At 46.4% G+C, this 22,046-nt stretch overlaps 1 protein-coding gene across 2 annotated transcripts in view; it reads left to right on the forward strand.

Annotated features, from left to right (window-relative positions):
• The first annotated feature begins 9,376 nt into the window (after positions 1–9,376).
• LOC137432266 (AMP deaminase 1-like) overlaps positions 9,377–22,046 on the forward strand; it is a 42,135-nt gene continuing 29,465 nt past the window's right edge. Inside the window, exons 1-6 of one of the 2 annotated variants that reach the window (XM_068124049.2) lie at positions 9,377–9,759; positions 16,616–16,844; positions 16,961–17,126; positions 17,207–17,372; positions 18,405–18,618; positions 18,704–18,833. In XM_068124049.2, the coding sequence (XP_067980150.2) occupies positions 9,735–9,759; positions 16,616–16,844; positions 16,961–17,126; positions 17,207–17,372; positions 18,405–18,618; positions 18,704–18,833 (930 nt within the window). In that variant the 5' untranslated portion in view covers positions 9,377–9,734. Of the gene's footprint in view, positions 9,760–16,615; positions 16,853–16,960; positions 17,127–17,206; positions 17,373–18,404; positions 18,619–18,703; positions 18,834–22,046 lie in introns of both variants that reach the window. The other variant, XM_078782860.1, reaches the window with a different exon arrangement.

The following is a 22,046-nucleotide window of genomic DNA, read 5'->3' on the forward strand; positions in this document are numbered from 1 at the left end:
TACTGCTTTTGTGGTGTTTGTTTTCCTCGTAGGCCCACGTCAGATTACCAACAAAAACTGTTGATTCACGACAGACCGTGTGTTCTCCACTCTATTAAGTGGACATTTTCAACAACGAAAGGTAAAGGTTTGTGCCGGTGTTGCAGGGGGACGTGACCTACTTTTTCAAACATTGACCTACTTTCCGAGTGGTAGGAGTAAACAGGCTGTTTAACCAAATACTAGGAAAAGTAATAATTGCCACAATGTTGGTCATATAAACTATTTACCATGAATTAAACATATCCTTAACTAAGCAAATTGAGTACGCAGAAGCGCAGTTCACAGAAATGTTTTTGCACAATCTCCAGATCCTAAAGCCAAGGCAGCGGTCAATGTGAGGGCACGTTGAGATGTATTGAACACGTCATGGTCGACTTGACGGTGCAATGAGCAGCTGAGGCAGGTGTAACCAATTAATGAGGCACTGCAGGTCGACTCGATGGTTGAGCGTGCAGTAAAGGCCATTTTACTATGCAGACAATTGTAAAGCAGAGGTTGATGAAGGTATTTGTAAAGCAGGTGAATTATTTTGAAGGGAGAAGGGAGAACAAGCACAACACGATGTGATTCCAGAAAATGGACTTCACCACCAACGTTTTTCTCCTAGATCTTACACTTTTTGACGTCTTCTTTCCGCAGGGAGAATCATTCCGAGCAGCACACACCAGGAGGACACACCGACGTCTCTTTTCTGACCTAAGGTCACCAACGTTTCGAGCTGGGTGCCTCGTCTTTCAAGGGCCAATCACAGGCCAGCCTTCACTTGTCTGGAAAAATCCTTGCTCTTTGAAGACTGTTGCCACTCTTATTTTTACTCTTATAAACCGAGCTCGCACTTCTCTACACTTTACTTAACTAACATTGCAATTACTAAATGATTCTCTGACAAAACTGATAATTAATCGTACAACATATTGTATAATAAATCCATCTTGTCCGTCTGTGAGTTAGCTTACAGACAAAACAGCTGGACCGATCTCCACCAAATTCTCTATATGTGCTAGGGGTACCTAGAGTCTGGTCCTGGTCCCAAAATAATCTGTCTCCCCCAAGCGAGGGTGGGTTTTTGATACGATTTTCACCTCTGCACATGTTTTACTGCCGGAGGGAGGGGTTGCCATGGGCACAAAATGAATTTGCCACACACCACCCCTCCCAAGACGCTCCGGGTAGGAGCGGGTGTTTCTAGTGTACTAAATTTTAAGTGCCATCTCAACAATAATTGCATTATTCTATTTGACAAAGGAAAACCTCAACAAAACGCACAGATTATCATTTTCACAGCAATATTGTGTGACATGTGACCCCTTCCTACGCTCACCCATCGCCCCTGCTTCTCTACACCTATGTAATTACAATTTAAGCTTATCTACTGTTTCTGTTGCCACTACCTTTCCAGAGAGACCATTCCATGCATTAACTACTGTCTGAGTGAAAGACCCCTGCCTAACTACCACCTTAACTCTCCTCTTCTTTACTCCCAGGCTACCGCCACTGGTCCTATCACTGTCTATTCAATTGAATAATTTTTCTGCACTTATTTTCTCGATACCTTACATTATCTTAAACATCTCCATCATGTCCCCTCGTTATCACCTCCTTTCTAATGTATACAGTCCTGTCTCCTTCATCCGCTCCTCATAGCCGAGTCTAGCTAGGCCTGGAATCGGTCTAGTAGCTCTGTGCTGAACCCTCTCTATGGCAGCTATGTCCTTCCTGCCATGTTTTTTTTGTTGTTGAAGGCTCCATTCACAGACTATATCACCCTCATCGAGGCCAGGCCTTGAATAAAAGAGAATAAAAGTGTATGATGAAAGGTGTATTATGTTTGTTTGCGAGAAAGAGATTGAAGCTAGGCCCGGGAGCTGTAGTTTGAGTGAGACAGAAAGTAAGATCAGCATTCCTGACACGGAGAGTGTAACACTGTAACATGGTTCCGGGCACCACTTTAACGCCACCGGGCACCACACCACATAAGTCAGAACGGTAGTACTACCCTGAGCAGTTGCTGTCTGCAATCTACTACCTAAAAAACCGGTCCAACCTGATTTGCGTTTTTTAAGGAGACACTATCTCCTTACTGGATGGCCGTTGGCTCCCGAAGAGAGCTCATCCGCCTTTTGACAGGTGTTGTTTTTAGTCCTGCAGGGTGTCACGGTTACCCTCCCCACTGGCGAGCCAGTGAGGGTAGCCAGTTTAGTCGCCGACTACCCGACCATGCGGCAGGTAGCACTGGGTTACATGTTACCAGTGGCATTCAAGAGACTGACCTGACCTGGAACCAAAACGGAACTGGAACTCACCTGACCTGGATGTGGTGACCAAAGCGGCACAGAATATTCTCAATGAGGTATTACTATATTCCTATACTGCGTTAAAACCACGTCTTTGGATTTATATAATTGATCTCCCTACAAATGCAACCTAAAACCGTATTAGCTTTATCTATAGCTACCTGGCACTGTGATGTCTGCTTATCCCCGGCCGCTCAAACCCCCCACACCTATTGCTACCCCCCAGATCCTTCTCCTGTGTGACACGCTCCAAGACTGCCCTATATTACATTATTCCTTCCATTCCCAGAAACCTACATTGTTTGTGTTAAACTACATCTGCAAATCTATTAAACTATAATCTAGACCTTCCTGAATCTGATCGCCGCCCCCTCTGCTATCTACCTTACCTCCAAGCTTTGTGTCATCTGCAAATTTGGAAAGCCTCCTCTTCATCCCACAACCCAAACCATTGATGTAAATTATGAATAAAAATGGTCCTGGTACCCACTACTTGCATCCTCCACTCACAGCCATTCTTTACTTCCTATCACTAATAGACTAGACGGATTTATGGAAAAAGGCCATGTACGAGCTTCTAGGTGCATTGTTGGGTAAAAGTTGGGAACCTCACTTTGTAACATAACGAGGGTATGCTGAATTCGATTAACCCGGTTCCCAAGCCGAATTTAATTTTTGAATTTTGAGGGTTCCTCTGTTGATTCAGCACGACATACAGTCACGTGAAAAAGTAAGTACACCCCATGTAAAGTTTTGACCTTTTCAACATATTTCAACATACAGCTATTTGATCTTCATTTCAACAATATTGATAGATAAAGGTGATACAATATAACAAATATCATGAAACATTTACATTTTGTAGTCCATTGTATAATTTATATAAACATAAATACAAATTTCGCATGTGGAAAAAGTAAGTACACCCTTGGCTCTAATAGGTGGTATTGCCCCCTTTGGCCGAAACAACCTCAAGTAGGCGTTTGTTATAACTGTCTACCAGTCTCTGACATCGTCTGGGAGAAATTTTTGCAGACTCCTCCATGCAGAATTCTTTCAGCTGTGCGATGTTTGAGGGGTTTCTTGCATGCACAGCTCGTTTCAAATCCCCCCACAACATCTCGATGGGATTTAGATCCGGGCTTTGACTTGGCCATACCAGACCCTCCATTTCTTTCTTTTCAGCCATTCCTTGGTGGATTTACTGGTATGTTTAGGGTCATTGTCATGTTGCAAGGTCCACCTTCGGTTGAGCTTCAACTTTCTGACAGATGGCCTCACATTATCCTCAAGCACCCTCTGGTGCAATGAACAATTCATAGTGGATTCTAAGATGGTGAGCTGCCCAGGCCCTGATGCAGCAAAGCTGCCCCAAACCATAATATTTCCACCACCATGCTTTACAGTTGGTATCAGGTTCTTGTGGTCAAATGCTGTCTTTGGTTTTCGCCAAACATGTCTTCTGGTACTGTGGCCAAATAGCTCTACCTTTGACTCATCTGTCCAGAGCACATTGTTCCAGAAGTGCTGGTCTTTGCCTAGGTGGTCATTGGCAAACTTTAGTCTTGCCCTGATGTTCTTTCTGGACAGCAAAGGTTTCCTCCTGGCACACCTCCCATGTAGATCAAATTTGTGCAGCCTCTTTCTAATGGTAGACTCGTGCACTTTGACATCAACAGTGGCAAGAGCTACCTGTAGGTCCCGTGATGACATTCTGGGGTTCTTAGAGACTTCTTTCAGCATCTTGCGGTCTGCCCTCGGCCTGAACTTGCTGGGGCGGCCTGGCCTGAACAAGTTGGCAGTTGTTTTGAATCTTCCCCACTTGTAGATGATGTTCCGGACAGTCGAATGATCGATTTCAAATTGTTTGGAGATCTTTTAAAATCCCTTCCAAGACTCGTAGGCATCCATAACCTTCTTTCTGAAGGCCTCAGAGAGCTCTTTTGATCTAGGCATGGTGATGCCGCACACTTCAACAACAAAGAGCAAACCAAACGAAATGTCTGAGGTTTAAATAAGACAGGTTCCTCCAAGATCCTCTCTAACGATGTTCTGATCATTTGCACCTGAGCTGGTGCACCTGATTCTAATTTATGTATTTGAAGTAGTGATAAATGTAGGGGTGTACTTACTTTTTCCACATGCAAAATTTGCATTGATGTTTATTTAAATTATACAATGGACTACAAAATGTAAATGTTTCATGATATTTGTTATATTATATCACCTTTATCTGTCCATATTGTTGAAATGAAGATCAAATAGCTGTATGTTGAAATATGTTGAAAAAGTCAAAACTTTACATGGGGTGTACTTACTTTTTCACGTGACTGTATGTTGTTCTCCACGACTGGTAAACCAGAATGAATGTCACCGACAAGTGATGCCCTTCATTTCCATTTGATGCGAGTACACTATCAAGCCATGGTATGGAGAAATGCTCATTGTGCCATACCTGACCTTCCTGCACCTGTGGAAATGGGATGGAAACGTGGCGATTCAGGACTAGAGCCTATTCTGATGTCACCAAGTCCAATCCCAGAAAGTTGCCTCGAGATAATTTGTTGTGCATGCCAGAAGCAATGCAAGACTCGACGCTGCAAATGTCGCTATTCAGAGTTGAGGTGCACATCAATGTGTGCCTGTCAGCAATAGAGTGATGATCAGACCCCTAGTATGAATTTGATGTAGTTTGGCAAAACAACATGTGTGATATTCCTGAATGTTTGTGCTTCATGGCCATGTATACTTAATTTTAGAATAAATGGTTGTATAAAACATTGTCTGATTCAAACCATTTCCCATTTTATAATGTCCAATTTCAATATCAGTTTGAATGTCTCTTTCAATATGTCGCCAACCATAATATAGACTAGACGGATTTATGAAAAAAGGCCATGTATAAGCTTCTCGGTGCATTCTGGGGTAAAAGTTGTAAAGTTAAAGTAAAAGAGCTGCATGCATATACATGATATAAATGCTTGTTCAAAGAAATTGTCCAAAAATGGCAATTTGGCGGTCATTTTGTTTATGCTAATTAGAAGGTCAAAAACTTAAAAATTCGGCTTGGGAACCGGGTTAATCGAATTCAGCATACCCTAATTATGTTAAAAAGTGAGGTTCCCAACTTTTACCCAAAAATGCACCTAACATTCACATTTCTCAGCAATCCGTCTAGTCCATAATCCAGTTATCTACCTGATCAGCCAGCCACTCCACAAGGCCTCACCTTGGCGAACAACCTCCTATGTGGTATCTTATCAAATACCGTCTTGAAGTCTGCATGTACTATGTCCACTGCACATCCCTTTTCCATCCAATCAGAAACGACTTCATAAAACTCCAATCAATTTGGGAAACATGACCTCCATTTTGTAAATCCATCCTGACTGCCTTGAATGTTTTCCTTTCCGTTCCATCATTAACATCTTCAACACCTTCCCTCCAAGTGAAGTTAAACTAACAGGTGTATACGTACATCCCCAATTCTTCTCTGTATCCTTAAATAAAACGGTGTTACATTTGTTACTCTCCAATCAGGTACCTGTCCTGACTCCAACGAGCTGTTGTGTTTTCATTACTCCAGGTATGACTTTTCAGGGTGGACATTCCCATGGTCTGTCCATGATTGGTTCTCAGCGAATGGAAACTGTTGACTCGGCGCTTGGTGGTCTGACGAGCAAAGAGTATCGGCCTGCACCACGACCCACGCTCCCAACCAGTGATACCTTTGCTTAAAATACACCAATTTGGTATGATACTTAATTACTTGTTTGCTTTAGGCGAGATATAATAGTTGCTGAGATGACAAGTGCATGAAGGTGAGAGTTTTCATGAGACATGTGACAAAAATTCATCCTTGCTATCAAATTGTGTTTTTAAGGCAACTTGGGCCACAGAGCCGATACGAACACATCTAGAAGGGATACCTGGGTAGGATGACCCTGCAATGCATCTGGAGTGAATATCCAGTAAGGAAGACTGGAATAGATGGTATTTAAAGGGACAACCATGCAGATAGGCCAGGGAAATCCACAAATGGATCTGGAGTGAATATCCAGTAAGGAAGACTGGAATAGAAGACTGGAACCTCTGGCTATGGCTTCCTCTCCGCTCCCACCTTTTGTTCATATGTGTTCTGCACTGTACCGTCCTCCAAACAGTGATGACTCCATTTACATTTCGCTTTCTGACAACATGGACCAACTTCTATCAACTTATCCCAACTCTCTCTTCCTCATATGTGGTGACTTCAACTGTCATCATGCCAGCTGGCTGGGTGTGGGTTCCTCTCTCACCAGCCATGGCACCTCAGCAAAGGACTTCTGCAACTCATTGGGACTGACACAATCTGTCAATTTCCCGACCCGGATCTCAGTCAATGGAGTATCTTCTCTTCTAGACTTGGTTATGACTAACTTCCCTGCAAATGTCTGCTGTTCTTCTTCTGCTCCAATCGGTTCTTCTGATCATGTGCTTGTTAAAGTGGACATCTCTCTGGCCATTCTCAGAGAGCCTCCTCAGCGCCGACGAGTCTGGCATTTCACTCAGGCCGACTGGCGCGGTCTTCAAGCAGCCATCAATCATCTGGACTGGTCTCCCATCTCCACTGCCTCTGACATCAATTCTTCCTGGGAATTCTTCCAAAGTAAATTGCTCTCTCTCATGCACAGATTTATCCAATCTCGTCTTCAGTTATCATGCCCTTCCTCCCATCCACGGTACACGGAATCTTGTGGTGAGGCAGTTGCCCTGAAACAACTTGCCTTTGCCTCTTGGAAGGCAAATCCAACTGAAGGCAATCTCAGTTCCTTCCACCAAGCTCGGAACCAGTGTGTGTCTACCCTCAGGAGAGCCAGGAATCACTATCTCTCCACACACAAGAATGAACTTTCAAACCTGTCTCCCTCCTCCAAATCCTGGTGGCGTCTGGTCAAATCCGTTTCTGGTGTTTGTTCCCCCCTCCACCCCCTCTATTACCTCAAATGGCTGCACAGTTGACACCGCACGTGACAAAGCCGAATGTCTCAACTCTGTGTTTGCCTCAAAATCTTGTGTCCCAAACCCATCTCTCTCTCTGTTCCCACCTTACCCAGTCGAACCCAACTGCTCCTGGACTTTGTGTCTTTCTCTCCTGACAAGATGGAGAAGTTTTTGTCAAACCTCGACTCTGATTCTGCAACTGGACCAGATGGCATCAGCCCACGGGTCCTAAAATCCTGCTCTGCCTCTCTATCTCACCCTCTCTCTGTCCTTTTCACCCTCTCTTTTGTTCAAGGTCATCTGCCAGCATCTTGGAAATCAGCAAACGTTACCGCTTTACACAAAAAAAGATGCAAAAACAGATCCTAGCAACTACAGACCAATCAGCCTGCTCCCAATTATCAGCAAAGTCATGGAATCCATCATTGCTTCGGATATCAAATCCTTCCTCTTCTCCAATGGCTTGATCTCCGATCATCAATTTGGTTTCAGACCTGGTCACTCTACTCTGGACATGCTGCTTCTGCTGTCTCAACAATGGATGGAGGTCCTCAATGCCAAATAGGAAATCAGACCTGTCTCACTTGACATATCACGTGCCTTTGATACGGTCTGGCACCCAGCTCTGCTCACCAAACTCTCCTCCTATGGTGTCCATGGAAATCTCCACGCATGGCTTGCGGACTTCCTCTCTGGTCGTAGTCAACGTGTAGCCCTGAATGGATTCCTCTCATCTCCCCTTCCTGTTCAGGCTGGAGTTCCCCAAGGCAGTGTTCTGAGCCCTGTGCTTTTTCTGGTCTTCATCAATGATCTCTCCAACTCTCTGGAAAATCCTCTCTATCTCTTTGCTGATGACTCCACTCTCTGCCACTCCATTCCTCATCCCTCAGATCAGCAATCTGCAGTCTCCTCACTCTCTGCAGACCTGGACAAAATCACAGACTGGTCAAACAAGTGGAACATGTCTTTCAATCCTGACAAATCTCACACTCTTACTATGTCTCTCCGAAAAGACCGACTGGAAAACCCTCCCATCTACTTTCTCAACAATCCTCTCCAAGAAGTTCTGTCGCTCAAGCTTTTGGGTCTCACTATCTGCCATGATCTTTCTTGGGAAAACCACATTTCCAAGCTGGCCTCCATACCAGTCGCCGACTCGGCATACTCCGTCGTGCGAAGTCCTTCCTTGGCACACCTGAGCTCCTCACCACGTACAAGGCTTTCATCCGCAGCTCAATGTAATACTGTTCCCCCCTCTGGGCCGGTGCTCCTGCCTCACACCTAGCTCGGCTTCACGCTGTTGAAACCAAAGCTTTCAGAATCATTGGAATATCCCGTGATGAAGCTAACTCCAAGGGCCTTTCACTCACTCACCGCAGGCAGGTTGGTGGTCTTTCTGTCTTCTACCGACTCCTCTCCGGCCTTGCTCTCCCAGCTCTCTCTGTGCTCTGTCCCCCAAATATTCCTACAGGTCGCACAAGATCTGCCAGCAACCCTCTTATGGTTAAACTGCCAAAATCCAGGCTCTCTGCTCACCTTCACTCTTTCATTCCCCTTTTCTCCCGCCTCTGGAACAAACTCCCCCACTCCCTTCAATCCCACTCCTCCCTCCAGGTCTTTAAAACAGCTGTTCACCACCATCTCTTATCTTCACCCATCCAAAACCTTGATCTTTTCTACCCCGCTAATTCACCCCTGATCCACTTTTTTCAAATTTCAACTTCTTTCCTGGAAGTCCTTGCAGTGTCCATATGGTTTATACCTCTCCCACCTCCCCCCAAGCGCTCTCCCTCCCACAGTTCTCTCGATGTCCTTGCTCTCAAATGTTGTGTATATGTCCTTCCCCCTCTCTCCCCATCTTGTCTACCGCTCCCCTTATTTTGTTCTTTATGTGTCGGTTTGAGTTTTTGTGTGATTAATATTAGCTCTTTCATGAGCCTCGATCTTGGATAAAAAAAGGAAAAAAAAGATGGTATTTAAAGGGACAACCATGCAGAGAGGCCAGGGAAATCCACAAATGGATCTGGAGTGAAGACCCAGGGGGACCCAATATTATTAGTGGTTGTGACATCATGCATGACTGGTGGTTCTTGCTCTTCCATGAGCCTTGATGTTGTAAGGAGAGAAAGTCTCAAAAATTGTTTTTTATGTTCATTCATTATGGAAACTTTCAGAAGGTGTGATTGTGCACCAGTAGTTGCTTAATCCTTGGCAGACTTCATGGGCTGTTGCAATGAAACTCTATAAGGCCTTGCCATCTTAACACAAGTCAGCAACTCCATCAACTCTGCTTAATATAGCTCTGAGTGACTCCATCGTCTCCAGAGCAGCTGTTTGTGCTTCGGGATAACAGGTCTCGTCAAACTTCCATACCAGATCAAGGGACCGCATCTTCGATACCAGGAGACCGACTTCATGGATCATCCGACAGTAACTCAAGGTAAGCTCGTCCTCTCGACGCTTGTTCCGCCGTTTGTTTTCATGATGGAAGCTTCAGTTTGTCACTGTTGCTCTGCAATTATCGCCACTGTTAACTCTTGTCGTTTTTACAGTTGCCAAGTGTAGGCCGCAGCACTTTTAAAGGTGCTATTAAGGTGCCATGGTGTGCTGTATCTATTTCGGGTGCATTTTATTTGTGTTTCCAGTGCTGGCGGAAACCTGGATCTCGTCACGTTTGCAATACTTGCTGTTGCTTTGCTTAAATGCCTTCTTTGGAAATTTTCTCGTCCTGCATTTTTTGGGATCGTTTGATATGATGTTGCATCACTATTGATTGTTTCACATATTAAAAGGCGAGAGTTAAATTGAAGACAATACGACCCTTGAAGTTGTGTGATAACTTCGTATTGCCTCGTTGGTCACATAAGCTGTATGATAGAAAAAGAATCGAAGCACTTGTTAAAACAAGAAGGAGCAATCAGAGATGGCAGACCCTCGCCAGGACGTGTTTTTAGTGGTTCATAAGGCTTTTGTGTTAAAAAAAACAAATATGGCGGCCGAACCACGTGACCGATGACGTCATGATTATCTTTTGTCTCCACCAATTTATCCCTAGATGACAACAAATTTCATCTTGATCGGAGGAAGGTTTGTTCCTTGTTGAAGTTGAATTATGACGTCATAATGGAGGCACCTATGATGTCATCATTAACATATGTTAATTCCCATGGAGAGTTCTTTACAATGACCGATGTTTCAAGTTTTTCTATGCAGCGCTATCGGAGATATAGAGGTGCAAAGTTTTTCTAAGATGGCGTCAGAACCACGTGACCTATCACGTCATACTTGTCATTTTAAAAAATTATACAGGTGAAGTTACACCTGTGGTGAAAATTTCCTGTCAATCGGACCAACGGTTGCAGAGAAAATCATATTTATTCTGTGTGGACAAACAAACAAATGGACTCAAATGCAATATCCTCTTTGGTGAGAGTAGTAACGAGAGAGTTCATACAACACCTTACATGGGCGTGGTCTGTGAGGACATGGACATGGGCATGGCCTGTGAGAAACAAGGGCATGGGCGTGGTCTGCGAGGATATGGGCATGGCCTGTGCGAAACAAGGACATGGGCGTGGCCTGTGAGGATATGGACATGGGCATGGCCTGCGAGAAACAAGGGGATGGGCGTGGTCTGCAAGGATATGGGCGTGGCCTGTGCTAAACAATGACATGGGCGTGGCCTGTGCTAAACAATGACATGGGCGTGGCCTGTGAGGATATGGGCGTGGTCTGTGCAGAACAAGGACATGTGCGTGGCCTGCGAGGACATGGGCGTGGTCTGTGCAGAACAAGAACGTGTGTGGTCTGCAAGGACATGGGTGTGGTCTGCAAATGGCAAATTTGATTGGTCGTGATGTTAAATGCCGTAATATTTTGTGCAAGTCCTGCTATACAGAAGGGTTTGGAAAATGACAAAAAGGCGATTTGTGTTCTCCAGTGTTCAATTTAAAACAAATTTGGAAGTTTACCGCCGTTGATGTAGCGTCTTCTACACCACCTTATTCAACACGTTATGTTAGTGATTCGTGCCTGTTGTTTGTGTCCTTTATGACGTCCTTAAAAACAGTACGTTTCCTGTTTGAAACGATTTTCAATTTTGTAAAACAAATTGATCTCACTCTTCTCTGCTCATGTGAGATTGGGACGAATTCAGAGCCAAATTACTGATAAACTACAGGTTTGTTTTCTGATTAACGTTCAAAATATGACATTCAATTTGAATTAACTTGTTCCTCGATCATAAACTGACTTTTGTAGACGGACAGACAGACAAAGTGAAACCAATTGCTTAACCCCACTTTTTGCTTTGCGTGTGTGTGCGGGGTAAGAAGTGGTTTAAAAACTCAAGCATCGTCAGCTCAGTGTCAACCGAATACACAACGCACAGATCAAAACTCGAGCTCGGTGGCGGAATCAGATCCAGTACCTGGGGCAACCCACAGATCAAAACTCGAGCTCGGTGACAGAATCAGATCCAGTACCTGGGGCAACCCACAGATCAAAACTCGAGCTCGGTGAAGGAATCAGATCCAGTACCTGGGGTAACGCACAGATAAAAACTCGAGCTCGGTGGCGGAATCAGATCCAGTACCTGGGGTAACGCACAGATAAAAACTCGAGCTCGGTGACAGAATCAGATCCAGTACCTGGGGTAACGCACAGATAAAAACTCGAGCTCGGTGGCGGAATCAGATCCAGTACCTGGGGCAACCCACAGATCAAAACTCGAGCTCGGTGACGGAATCAGATCCAGTACCTGGGGCAACCCACAGATCAAAACTCGAGCTCGGTGACGGAATCAGATCCAGTACCTGGGGTAACGCACACATCAAAACTCGAGCTCGGTGGCGGAATCAGATCCAGTACCTGGGACAACGCACAGATCAAAACTCGAGCTCGGTGACAGAATCAGATCCAGTACCTGGGGTAACGCACAGATAAAAACTCGAGCTCGGTGGCGGAATCAGATCCAGTACCTGGGGTAACGCACAGATAAAAACTCGAGCGCGGTGGCGGAATCAGATCCAGTACCTGGGGCAACCCACAGATCAAAACTCGAGCTCGGTGGCGGAATCAGATCCAGTACCTGGGGCAACCCACAGATCAAAACTCGAGCTCGGTGACAGAATCAGATCCAGTACCTGGGGTAACGCACAGATAAAAACTCGAGCTCGGTGACGGAATCAGATCCAGTACCTGGGGCAACCCACAGATCAAAACTCGAGCTCGGTGACGGAATCAGATCCAGTACCTGGGGCAATGCACAGATCAAAACTCGAGCTCGGTGACGGAATCAGATCCAGTACCTGGGGCAACGCACAGATCAAAACTCGAGCTCGGTGACGGAATCAGATCCAGTACCTGGGGTAACGCACACATCAAAACTCGAGCTCGGTGGCGGAATCAGATCCAGTACCTGGGACAACGCACAGATCAAAACTCGAGCTCGGTGACAGAATCAGATCCAGTACCTGGGGTAACGCACAGATAAAAACTCGAGCTCGGTGGCGGAATCAGATCCAGTACCTGGGGTAACGCACAGATAAAAACTCGAGCGCGGTGGCGGAATCAGATCCAGTACCTGGGGCAACCCACAGATCAAAACTCGAGCTCGGTGGCGGAATCAGATCCAGTACCTGGGGCAACCCACAGATCAAAACTCGAGCTCGGTGACAGAATCAGATCCAGTACCTGGGGTAACGCACAGATAAAAACTCGAGCTCGGTGACGGAATCAGATCCAGTACCTGGGGCAACCCACAGATCAAAACTCGAGCTCGGTGACGGAATCAGATCCAGTACCTGGGGCAATGCACAGATCAAAACTCGAGCTCGGTGACGGAATCAGATCCAGTACCTGGGGCAACGCACAGATCAAAACTCGAGCTCGGTGACGGAATCAGATCCAGTACCTGGGGCAACCCACAGATCAAAACTCGAGCTCGGTGACAGAATCAGATCCAGTACCTGGGGCAACCCACAGATCAAAACTCGAGCTCGGTGACGGAATCAGATCCAGTACCTGGGGTAACGCACACATCAAAACTCGAGCTCGGTGGCGGAATCAGATCCAGTACCTGGGACAACGCACAGATCAAAACTCGAGCTCGGTGGTGGAATCAGATCCAGTACCTGGGGGTAACGCACAGATCAAAACTCGAGCTCGGTGGTGGAATCAGATCCAGTACCTGGGGCAACGCACTGATCAAAACTCGAGCTCGGTGGCGGAATCAGATCCAGTACCTGGGGCAATGCACAGATCAAAACTCGAGCTCGGTGGCGGAATCAGATCCAGTACCTGGGGCAACGCACAGATCAAAACTCGAGCTCGGTGGCGGAATCAGATCTAGCACCTGGGGCAACGCACAGATCAAAACTCGAGCTTGGTGGCGGAATCAGATCCAGTACCTGGGGCAATGCACAGATCAAATTTGAGCTCGGTGGCGGAATCAGATCCAGTACCTAGGGCAACGCACAGATCAAAACTCGAGCTCGGTGGCAGAATCAGATCCAGTACCTGGAGCAATACACAGATCAAAACTCGAGCTTGGTGGCGGAATCAGATCCAGTACCTGGGGCAACGCACAGATCAAAACTCGAGCTCGGTGGTGGAATCAGATCCAGTACCTGGGGCAACGCACAGATCAAAACTCGAGCTCGGTAGCGGAATCAGATCCAGTACCTGGGGCAACGCACAGATCAAAACTCGAGCTCGGTGGCGGAATCAGATCCAATACTTGGGGCAATACACAGATCAAAACTCGAGCTTGGTGGTGGAATCAGATCCAATACTTGGGGCAATACACAGATCAAAACTCGAGCTTGGTGGCGGAATCAGATCCAGTACCTGGGGCAACGCACAGATCAAAACTCGAGCTCGGTGGTGGAATCAGATCCAGTACCTGGGGCAATGCACAGATCAAAACTCGAGCTTGGTGGTGGAATCAGATCCAGTACCTGGGGCAACGCACAGATCAAAAGTCGAGCTCGGTGGCGGAATCAGATCCAGTACCTGGGGCAATGCACAGATCAAAACTCGAGCTTGGTGGTGGAATCAGATCCAGTACCTGGGGCAACGCACAGATCAAAAGTCGAGCTCGGTGGCGGAATCGGATCAAAAACTCGAGGTCGGTAGCGGAATCAGATCCAGTACCTGGGGCAACGCACAGATCAAAACTCGAGCTCGGTGGCAGAATCAGATCCAGTACCTGGGGCAATGCACAGATCAAAACTCGAGCTTGGTGGTGGAATCAGATCCAGTACCTGGGGCAATGCACATATCAAAAGTCAAGCTCGGTGGCGGAATCAGATCCAGTACCTGGGGCAATGCACAGATAAAAACTCGAGCTTGGTGGTGGAATCAGATCCAGTACCTGGGGGTAACGCACAGCAAAGGTAGTCTTGCTCATTCAGCGCTCTCCCAGCAATTTCTCAATCCCTCTGCAGCAGTTGTCCATCCCTAGAGAAGTGTCTCTCTCCGAATTGGCCAATTCCAGAGAATTCCTTCAAGAACACCCCTCTCCCACTCGTCCTACTTGGCCGAAATACTATAGGCTTTGGGTCTTAGGGTCTTGGGTTTGAGCCCTTGTCATGCTGTTGGTATAACTCCAGGTGAGTTGACTCAGCTTGCCATTCTTCTGAGGTCGGCAAAATGAGTATCAGCTCATGGTAACATGGGCACTGCACCAGTGGATTTTAATTATCCGTATTATGTAAAAATCCAACAAAAGAATTCAAGGCTCTGAGGCCCAATTTGAATCATAGGCCCAAAGGAAGGTTCACGCCAAATTAGGTGATTTTATCCTTCCTGCAATGGTAAATTCGTTGAGGCACCTGTCTCTTGGGCGACCTCGCCTCACCAGTTTTACCCCGATCGCAAGCTCTACAGGTATGGGCTTGCCAATTGGATTCCACCAAACATCGTTTCAAATGACAAACAGTTGTTTGTGTTTCTAACAGCAGATCTATTTCCCATGCTGTCAGGTTCCTTCAGATTTCAGGTAAAGAAAGAATTGGGATTCCAAGCTTTCAACATCATTTCCATCGGATTCCTGGGTTCATTTCAAACAACGTCTTCTTTTAACGGCCATTATTAGCCCACCTTTTCTTGTGGGGTTGGACGGGGGACGATTGGCCTGAGTCTTCACGCACCGGCTGGCCAGGCCTGACGTTCGACTAGTTAGGGCAGGAATTTTTAACTTGCTCATGGTGCAGGTGGATATCTCGTGGTCGTCTTTCTGTCTTCTACCGACTCCTCTCCGGCCTTGCTCCCCCAGCTCTCTCTGTGCTCTGTCCCCCAAATATTCCTACAGGTCGCACACGATCTGCCAGAAACACTCTTATGGTTGAACTGCCAAAATCAAGACTCTCTGCTCACCTTCACTCTTTCATTCCTCTTTTCTCCCGCCTCTGGAACAAACTCCCTCACTCTCTTCAATCCCACTCCACCCTCCAGGTCTTCAAAACAGCTGTTCACCACCATCTCTTATCTTCCCCCATCCAAAACCTTGATCTTTTCTACCCCCGGCAATTCACCCCAGATCCACTTTTTTGAAATTCCGACTTCTTTCCTGGAAGTCCTTGCAGTGTCCATGTGTTTTTTTTTTTTTTACCTCTCCCACCTCCCCCCCCCCCCCCCCCACTTCCCATGCCTCCTCCCCCCAAGCCCTCTCCCTCCCCCCCCAAGCCCTCTCCCTCCCACAGATCTCCCGATGCCCCTGCTCTCCATCTTGTTCTCCCACTCTCTTTATCTTATGTTTTATGTGTCTGTTTGTCTTTTTGTGATTGTTAGCTCTTTCACGATCCTCGATCTTGTGTTAAAAAAATAAAATAAAATAAACCTTCGCGAAGGACACCGTGGGATCTTTAATGTCCACCAACTAATCCTGATCGACGGGCTGCCCGTTTAACGTCCTCGTGGCACACACCTTGATGGGTCACGCTGCCTACGAAACACCGGGATGATAGTTTATAGCCGGGTCAGGAATCTAGCTCAGGCTAGACAGGTTAGAGGTGAGTGTGCGTACCACTCTACGTCTGGAGTCGAGGACTCTAGGCCATGCTGCGAGCCATTGTTTTTTTGCCGTTACCATTTCATTTTTTACTGGGGCAATGCTGAGGTTAAAACACTTCACACAGGTAAATTTGTCCTCCTTCCCTTGTCCCTCTCCCGCCTCCCACAAAACGGAGGGGCATTTCAAAGTCCACCAAAAGATATATACTGCGTATGTACTATATGAACTATACGTCCCCGCAGGTGGTTTCTGACGAAAGAGGACCTTGTTTGTACCACAGGTACGACCAGGATGGACAAGAGTTTCCCCAAGAAGAGTCTCTTGGAAGATGAACACCTGCGAGAAGTGGCCGAACGTGTGTTTGCTTCAGCTTTGGGAAGCGAAGACAGCAAGGTCGAGTTATCTTTATTCGACGTGGCCGTGGATTGTCCCATTGGTGACCGTGAGGCCAAGGAAAGGGAACTGATGAAGGTTGCAGAGGAGCGAACACGAGGGAAAACAGCAGGAAGGTGAGCACGTGCCAATGCTTCCATCAAATTTCTGTTCCAGGTGAGAAAATGTCCCAGGTGTTGCTGAGCCGTCTCGAGTGCCCCGCCGTTTAAACGTCTTGCGTTTCCTTCCCAAGGAAGCTCCTGCTTCGTTCATTCACGGTGGACCCAGGCCTCTCCCAGGTGGGAACCTTGGGTCCATCGTGTCCGGCTTCCGTTCCGCTGATGAGCAGCGCCAAGTCTGCTCAGGTGGACGTGCCGGATTTCCAACGAGTCGCCATCGTCGGAGACTACTCGATCGGGGTGAGTGTAAAATGCGTCCACCTGGTCCCTACACAACACCTGCACGATCTTTTGACCCGGTGTGTGCCGTGTGTGAGCAGGTACTCATGGACGACGTACAACGTGCTGCCAAAGGCCTCTTCCAGGCACTAGCAACCCGTGAGCAGTACATGCGTCTGAGCTTCCAGCGTTTTCCATGTACCACGTCGTTCTACCTGCGATTTTCTGAAAACCAGAAATGGAAGGAAGAAGACCAGGTGCTTCCAAGTAAGTACGGAATGCATTGTCTTCCATTTTGACGGTAGGTCTATGTTTCTCCAGGGATAACGTAAAAAAAAAAAATGTAGAGCATGGAAGTCCTCATGTGGATCCTAGAGTCCTAGACCATCGTATATCTGGTACCAGACCCTTACATAGGGGAGGGGATGGGAGAGAAGGCCACATATGATTCATGCATGACGCCATGACAACAGGCAGTAAGTAATCTTGAGTATCAAATAGCAATTTCATTTTTTCCTTCATTGTCGAAGGTTTTTTTCCTTCATTCATCCTTCATTTTTTCCTTAATTAATCTTTCCCTTCATTAATCCTTCATTTTTCATTCATTCATCCTTCATTCATCTTTCACTTTTCCCTTCATTCATCCTTCTTCCTTCATTCATTTTCCCTTCATTCATCCTTCATTTTTCCCTTCATTTTTTATTCATTCATCCTTCATTTTTCCCTTCATTCATCCTTCATTTTTTTCCTTCATTCATGCTTCATTTTTTTCCCTTCATAAGCTTGGCTGCAGCTAGAAAAAAAAATACATGAAAGGAGTTCTTCTTCTTTAGTATACGACACAAGGCTGCAATGCAATATCGCATCATTGGCTGAGGGTGCAGCTGTGCAGCTGATGCAGTGCCCTCTGTAGGTCAGGGTAGGAATATGTAATTTGTTGAGGATGCCGGCGATAGCTCGCCTACTCTTCGCGAAGTACACCGTGGGATCTTTAACGTCCAACAACTAATGCCTGTAATGTAGACGGGACGGCCGCGTAACGTCCATTCGAGGGACCCAAAGCAACACGCCAAAGACTTTAAAATGGTACGTGCTGCTTCCTTGCTTTTTAAAAGGGTAAAGTACGGACAATACCCATAGGTTGGCATCCGTGGGGACTGGGGATATCACTTGCACCCAGAGTGCCCCAGGAAGTGACACAAATTCCCTCAAGCTCAGTGGCTGTTTGTCTCCTCTAATAGTCCTGGTGTTGACTCATCTGTGTTTTCTATAATCTGCTCTCTTTTCATTCTCCGACAGAACTCACACCACCACCCAAGCCAAATGAAGACCCTTTCTCAACCGAAGGAGCTCCAGATAACTTGGGCTACACCGCTGTTATGAAGGATGGAGTAATGCACGTGTATCGGAGCCAAGAGGCCGACGCTCAGATCCACAACCTGCCTTATCCATGCCTTGAAACCTTCATCTCGGACATGAACGTTCTGCTTATGCTCATTGCCGATGGCCCGACGTATGAACACCTTTCATAAACTGCTTAATATTTTCTTCTTCTTCCTACAAGACACAAAGTGAGGAAATGTTGTGCTTTTGTGCAGGAAAACCTTCTGCCATCGGCGCCTCAACTTCCTCTCGTCCAAATTTCACCTTCACGAGATGCTCAACGAGATCGCAGAGTTGAAGGAGGTCAAGGAAATCCCACATCGAGACTTCTATAACGTCCGCAAGGTGCGCAAAGTTGCGGAAATTGGTACAATTATCGTGTTTTCTGAGTCTCTATTGAAAGTCATTATGTCGTAAGAAAAATGAAATAGCAAATGATGCGACTATTACATTACATTTACGACCAGAACTTGAACTAGATATCGGCGATCACAAAGTGATCGCCAAGGGTAAGCCACTCCTTGGCCCGCAATCCAATGATGGCCACATATGACCTTGACCTTCAACATTTATGGATAGAGTGTAAATTAAGAAAATGTTTCCCTATCTAGTCTATCCATAAAACTCAACATCATGAAAATCCGAGGAAAATTATTCAAGGTGTGATCAAAATGGTGTTTTTTGTTAATTAGGTCACAATCTGAAAAAGGTAGGTCAAGGACACAAAACAAATACTAGGTGCAAATCTTCAGTGCAGGTACGCTGTTATGATGCGAGAACATATTGGAAGGTCAAACGGTCTGAGATTCCGCATTGGAAAAATTGAGCGGTGACAAAAAAAAGTGTTGTTTTTCAGACTGCCATTTGACCTTGACCTTTAACCCAGAAGGGTATGATGTAAATCAAGCGAAAGTGCGGCTTAGAGTGCAATGTCGTTCTCAGCAGAAAACCCTCAGTTGAGCTTTGGTGAAAAATGTTAAAATGTCAATAATTAGGTCATGACCGTAAATTATGTCAAGGTTAAAAAAACGTTAATTCTGCATACTGCCGTGTCGCCGGCGATTGGGACCACCGGTGACAGATAGCCGAACAGTTTTACTCCCGAGGCGTACAACCGAGTTAATGGCGGTTCCTTTTATGGCGTGCACCGGACCGGAGGCGGCAAGGTCCTTGCGTAAACGAAGCCACACGGGGGTTCATCCGAACCACACAAACAACAAAACGACACGACACAGAAATGCAACCAATAATGGGTTTATTATAAATAAATACAGGGTGAAATAAATGTTGAGGTAAAAACTAATTGAAACTCCAACTTTGAGGATCCTCCATCAGACACAGAAACAACACACAGGGAAAAGATAATGAAAATAAAACCCCTCTGGCCGGCACTTATCTTTGGTGGTGACGAAGCTTGGTGGTGCCCGCACAGAAAGCACACAAGATGGCGACGGCCGACGAAAGGCCCGCATGTTGAAGGTGCCCAGAGCCGTGGGGCGAGTAGCCAAGACGGCCTCCTTTAGGTTCCTCTACTGTCTGGGGAAGCACAACGCAGCCTCCAGCTCCTTGGTGAGTTCAACAGTAACTCGCCTCTTGGTGTCTGCCACACAAAACGTTCTCCTACCAGAGAACACAAAATGGCCAGCTTCCTGTCGGAGCAAGAACCAAGCGCGCTCTTCTTCTCTTTCAGGTTAGCCAATCGGGCTGTTTCCCTCCCAACAGAGTCGGCGTCAGAACAAATCTAATCGGGGGGCATTAGGGTAACCGCGGGGGGGGGGGGGGGGGGGGGGGGGAACAAACTGCCGTTCGAGAACTCAATCTATGATGTAAATGCTTGATAATAAGAGTTTGCCGTCAACAATCAACACACCAACCCAGTTACAATTTAAAAACATGCTGCAAAGTCTCTCTTGCACACACACACACACACACACACACACACACACACACACACACACACACACACACACACACACACACACACTGCACTGTGCCCCCACACTGCCCAAAATATGGCCAACGTGCAAGCCACGTCTCTGTCTCTCACTCTTTCACTATTTCACTCACTGCACTGTGCGCGTCATTGGACCATCATTTGAAATAGACTATTTTTCTCCACTCTTACCGAATAAATGCAGACAGACCCAAAAATCATTCAACATTTTGCGTAATAATCATGAAAGCCAAGGCTGGCATCATAAAGTGAATTAAACGCATGGCTTACCTTCAGAAGAGTTGCAGGTGGCGAGTGTTGGTGCTGAACCTCCTAAGAATGGTGTCCTTCCACTCAGTTGGGCATTTTCGGGTTCAGTCCCTCTCAAACGCTAGCTGAACCAACTGGGTCTTTCTTTTGTGGAGCATTGCGTGTCTGTGGTCCGAAAATACGTTTCTCAGAGTGGAGAATGAATTCTCGCACATTGCTGTGGAGGCGCCAAATGTTGAGGCATGTTTGAAAGCAGTCAGTACACTGGGCATCCCGATCAGATGTGTGTGGTACTCCGAGAGGATGTGCTGTGTAGTCCAATCCCCCTCGATTGGCTGTGATTGTTTTTGTGAGCTGAAAAACTCTTTAGCAACTTCGTACTCTGTCTCAATTATAGGCGATCGTGACAGGTCCATAATATGCTTCACACCCTTTACATCAAGAAATGTATCACTTTCTGGATTCAGTGCAACAAGTGCACTCGCCAAGTGTGAGTTCCGCTCGCTGAATCTGTGATCCATCTCTCCAAGCACTGAATCAATAGTGTTGTAGTGCAGTCTCTGTAGTTGTTTTTTCGTCATCATCCCTGTGTCCTGTAATTCCCATAACGACATACTCATCCATATTTGTGTTCGCTTTGCGTCTCCGTTTGGGGATCGCGGGTCTCAGTGATGCGCTGGCAGCCGTGGCCATGTCCCACACCTTATTAAACTCCTCGTCAATGAGCACACTACTTCCTCAAATGTGACCTGATGCAAATATGACCAACAGGGTGTGTTTTTTTCTTTTCTTATTTTTGTTTTTATTTCATTTCATTTAGCGAAAAGATTTTCACTTTTAATGTGATGAATATAAATTAATTAATAAAACGCAAAGTTTGGCGCCAAAGGCTTGGCCTGCGGGTGGGCGGGGGCACAATAACTCATTTGGGGGGGCATGGTCCGCGAATGCCCCCCCATGACGCCGACCCTGCCTCCCAGTTCGCCCCGCCCACGTTCTTCGTCCAATCACATCCTTCAGGGGCATGGTCTCACGACCTTTCTTGAATTCCCCCTCATTTCTCCGCCTCTCATGGGCGGGGCTTTCTTCCTTGGCTTGTAAGGGAACGGTTGTTGTAATGGAGGGTTTACCTATGGCTGGCCTGGTAGTGGTAATAACACGTAGGGGAAAATCACAGGAGGCAATTGCATACTGGGAATGATCATTAAGCCCTATTTAATGAACACAAAAACCATCCTCAGTGTGGTGACACGTAAACACTCTTAAGCTCAACGTTTACCCTGCTTATGTACATCGAGATGGGCCTTCTACACGACACACGGTCCATGCTAATCTATACATTCCTATCTCCACTA

Source organism: Myxine glutinosa, chromosome 8, assembly GCF_964187855.1.
Source record: "Myxine glutinosa chromosome 8, kmMyxGlut1.1, whole genome shotgun sequence".
NCBI lineage: Eukaryota > Metazoa > Chordata > Myxini > Myxiniformes > Myxinidae > Myxine > Myxine glutinosa.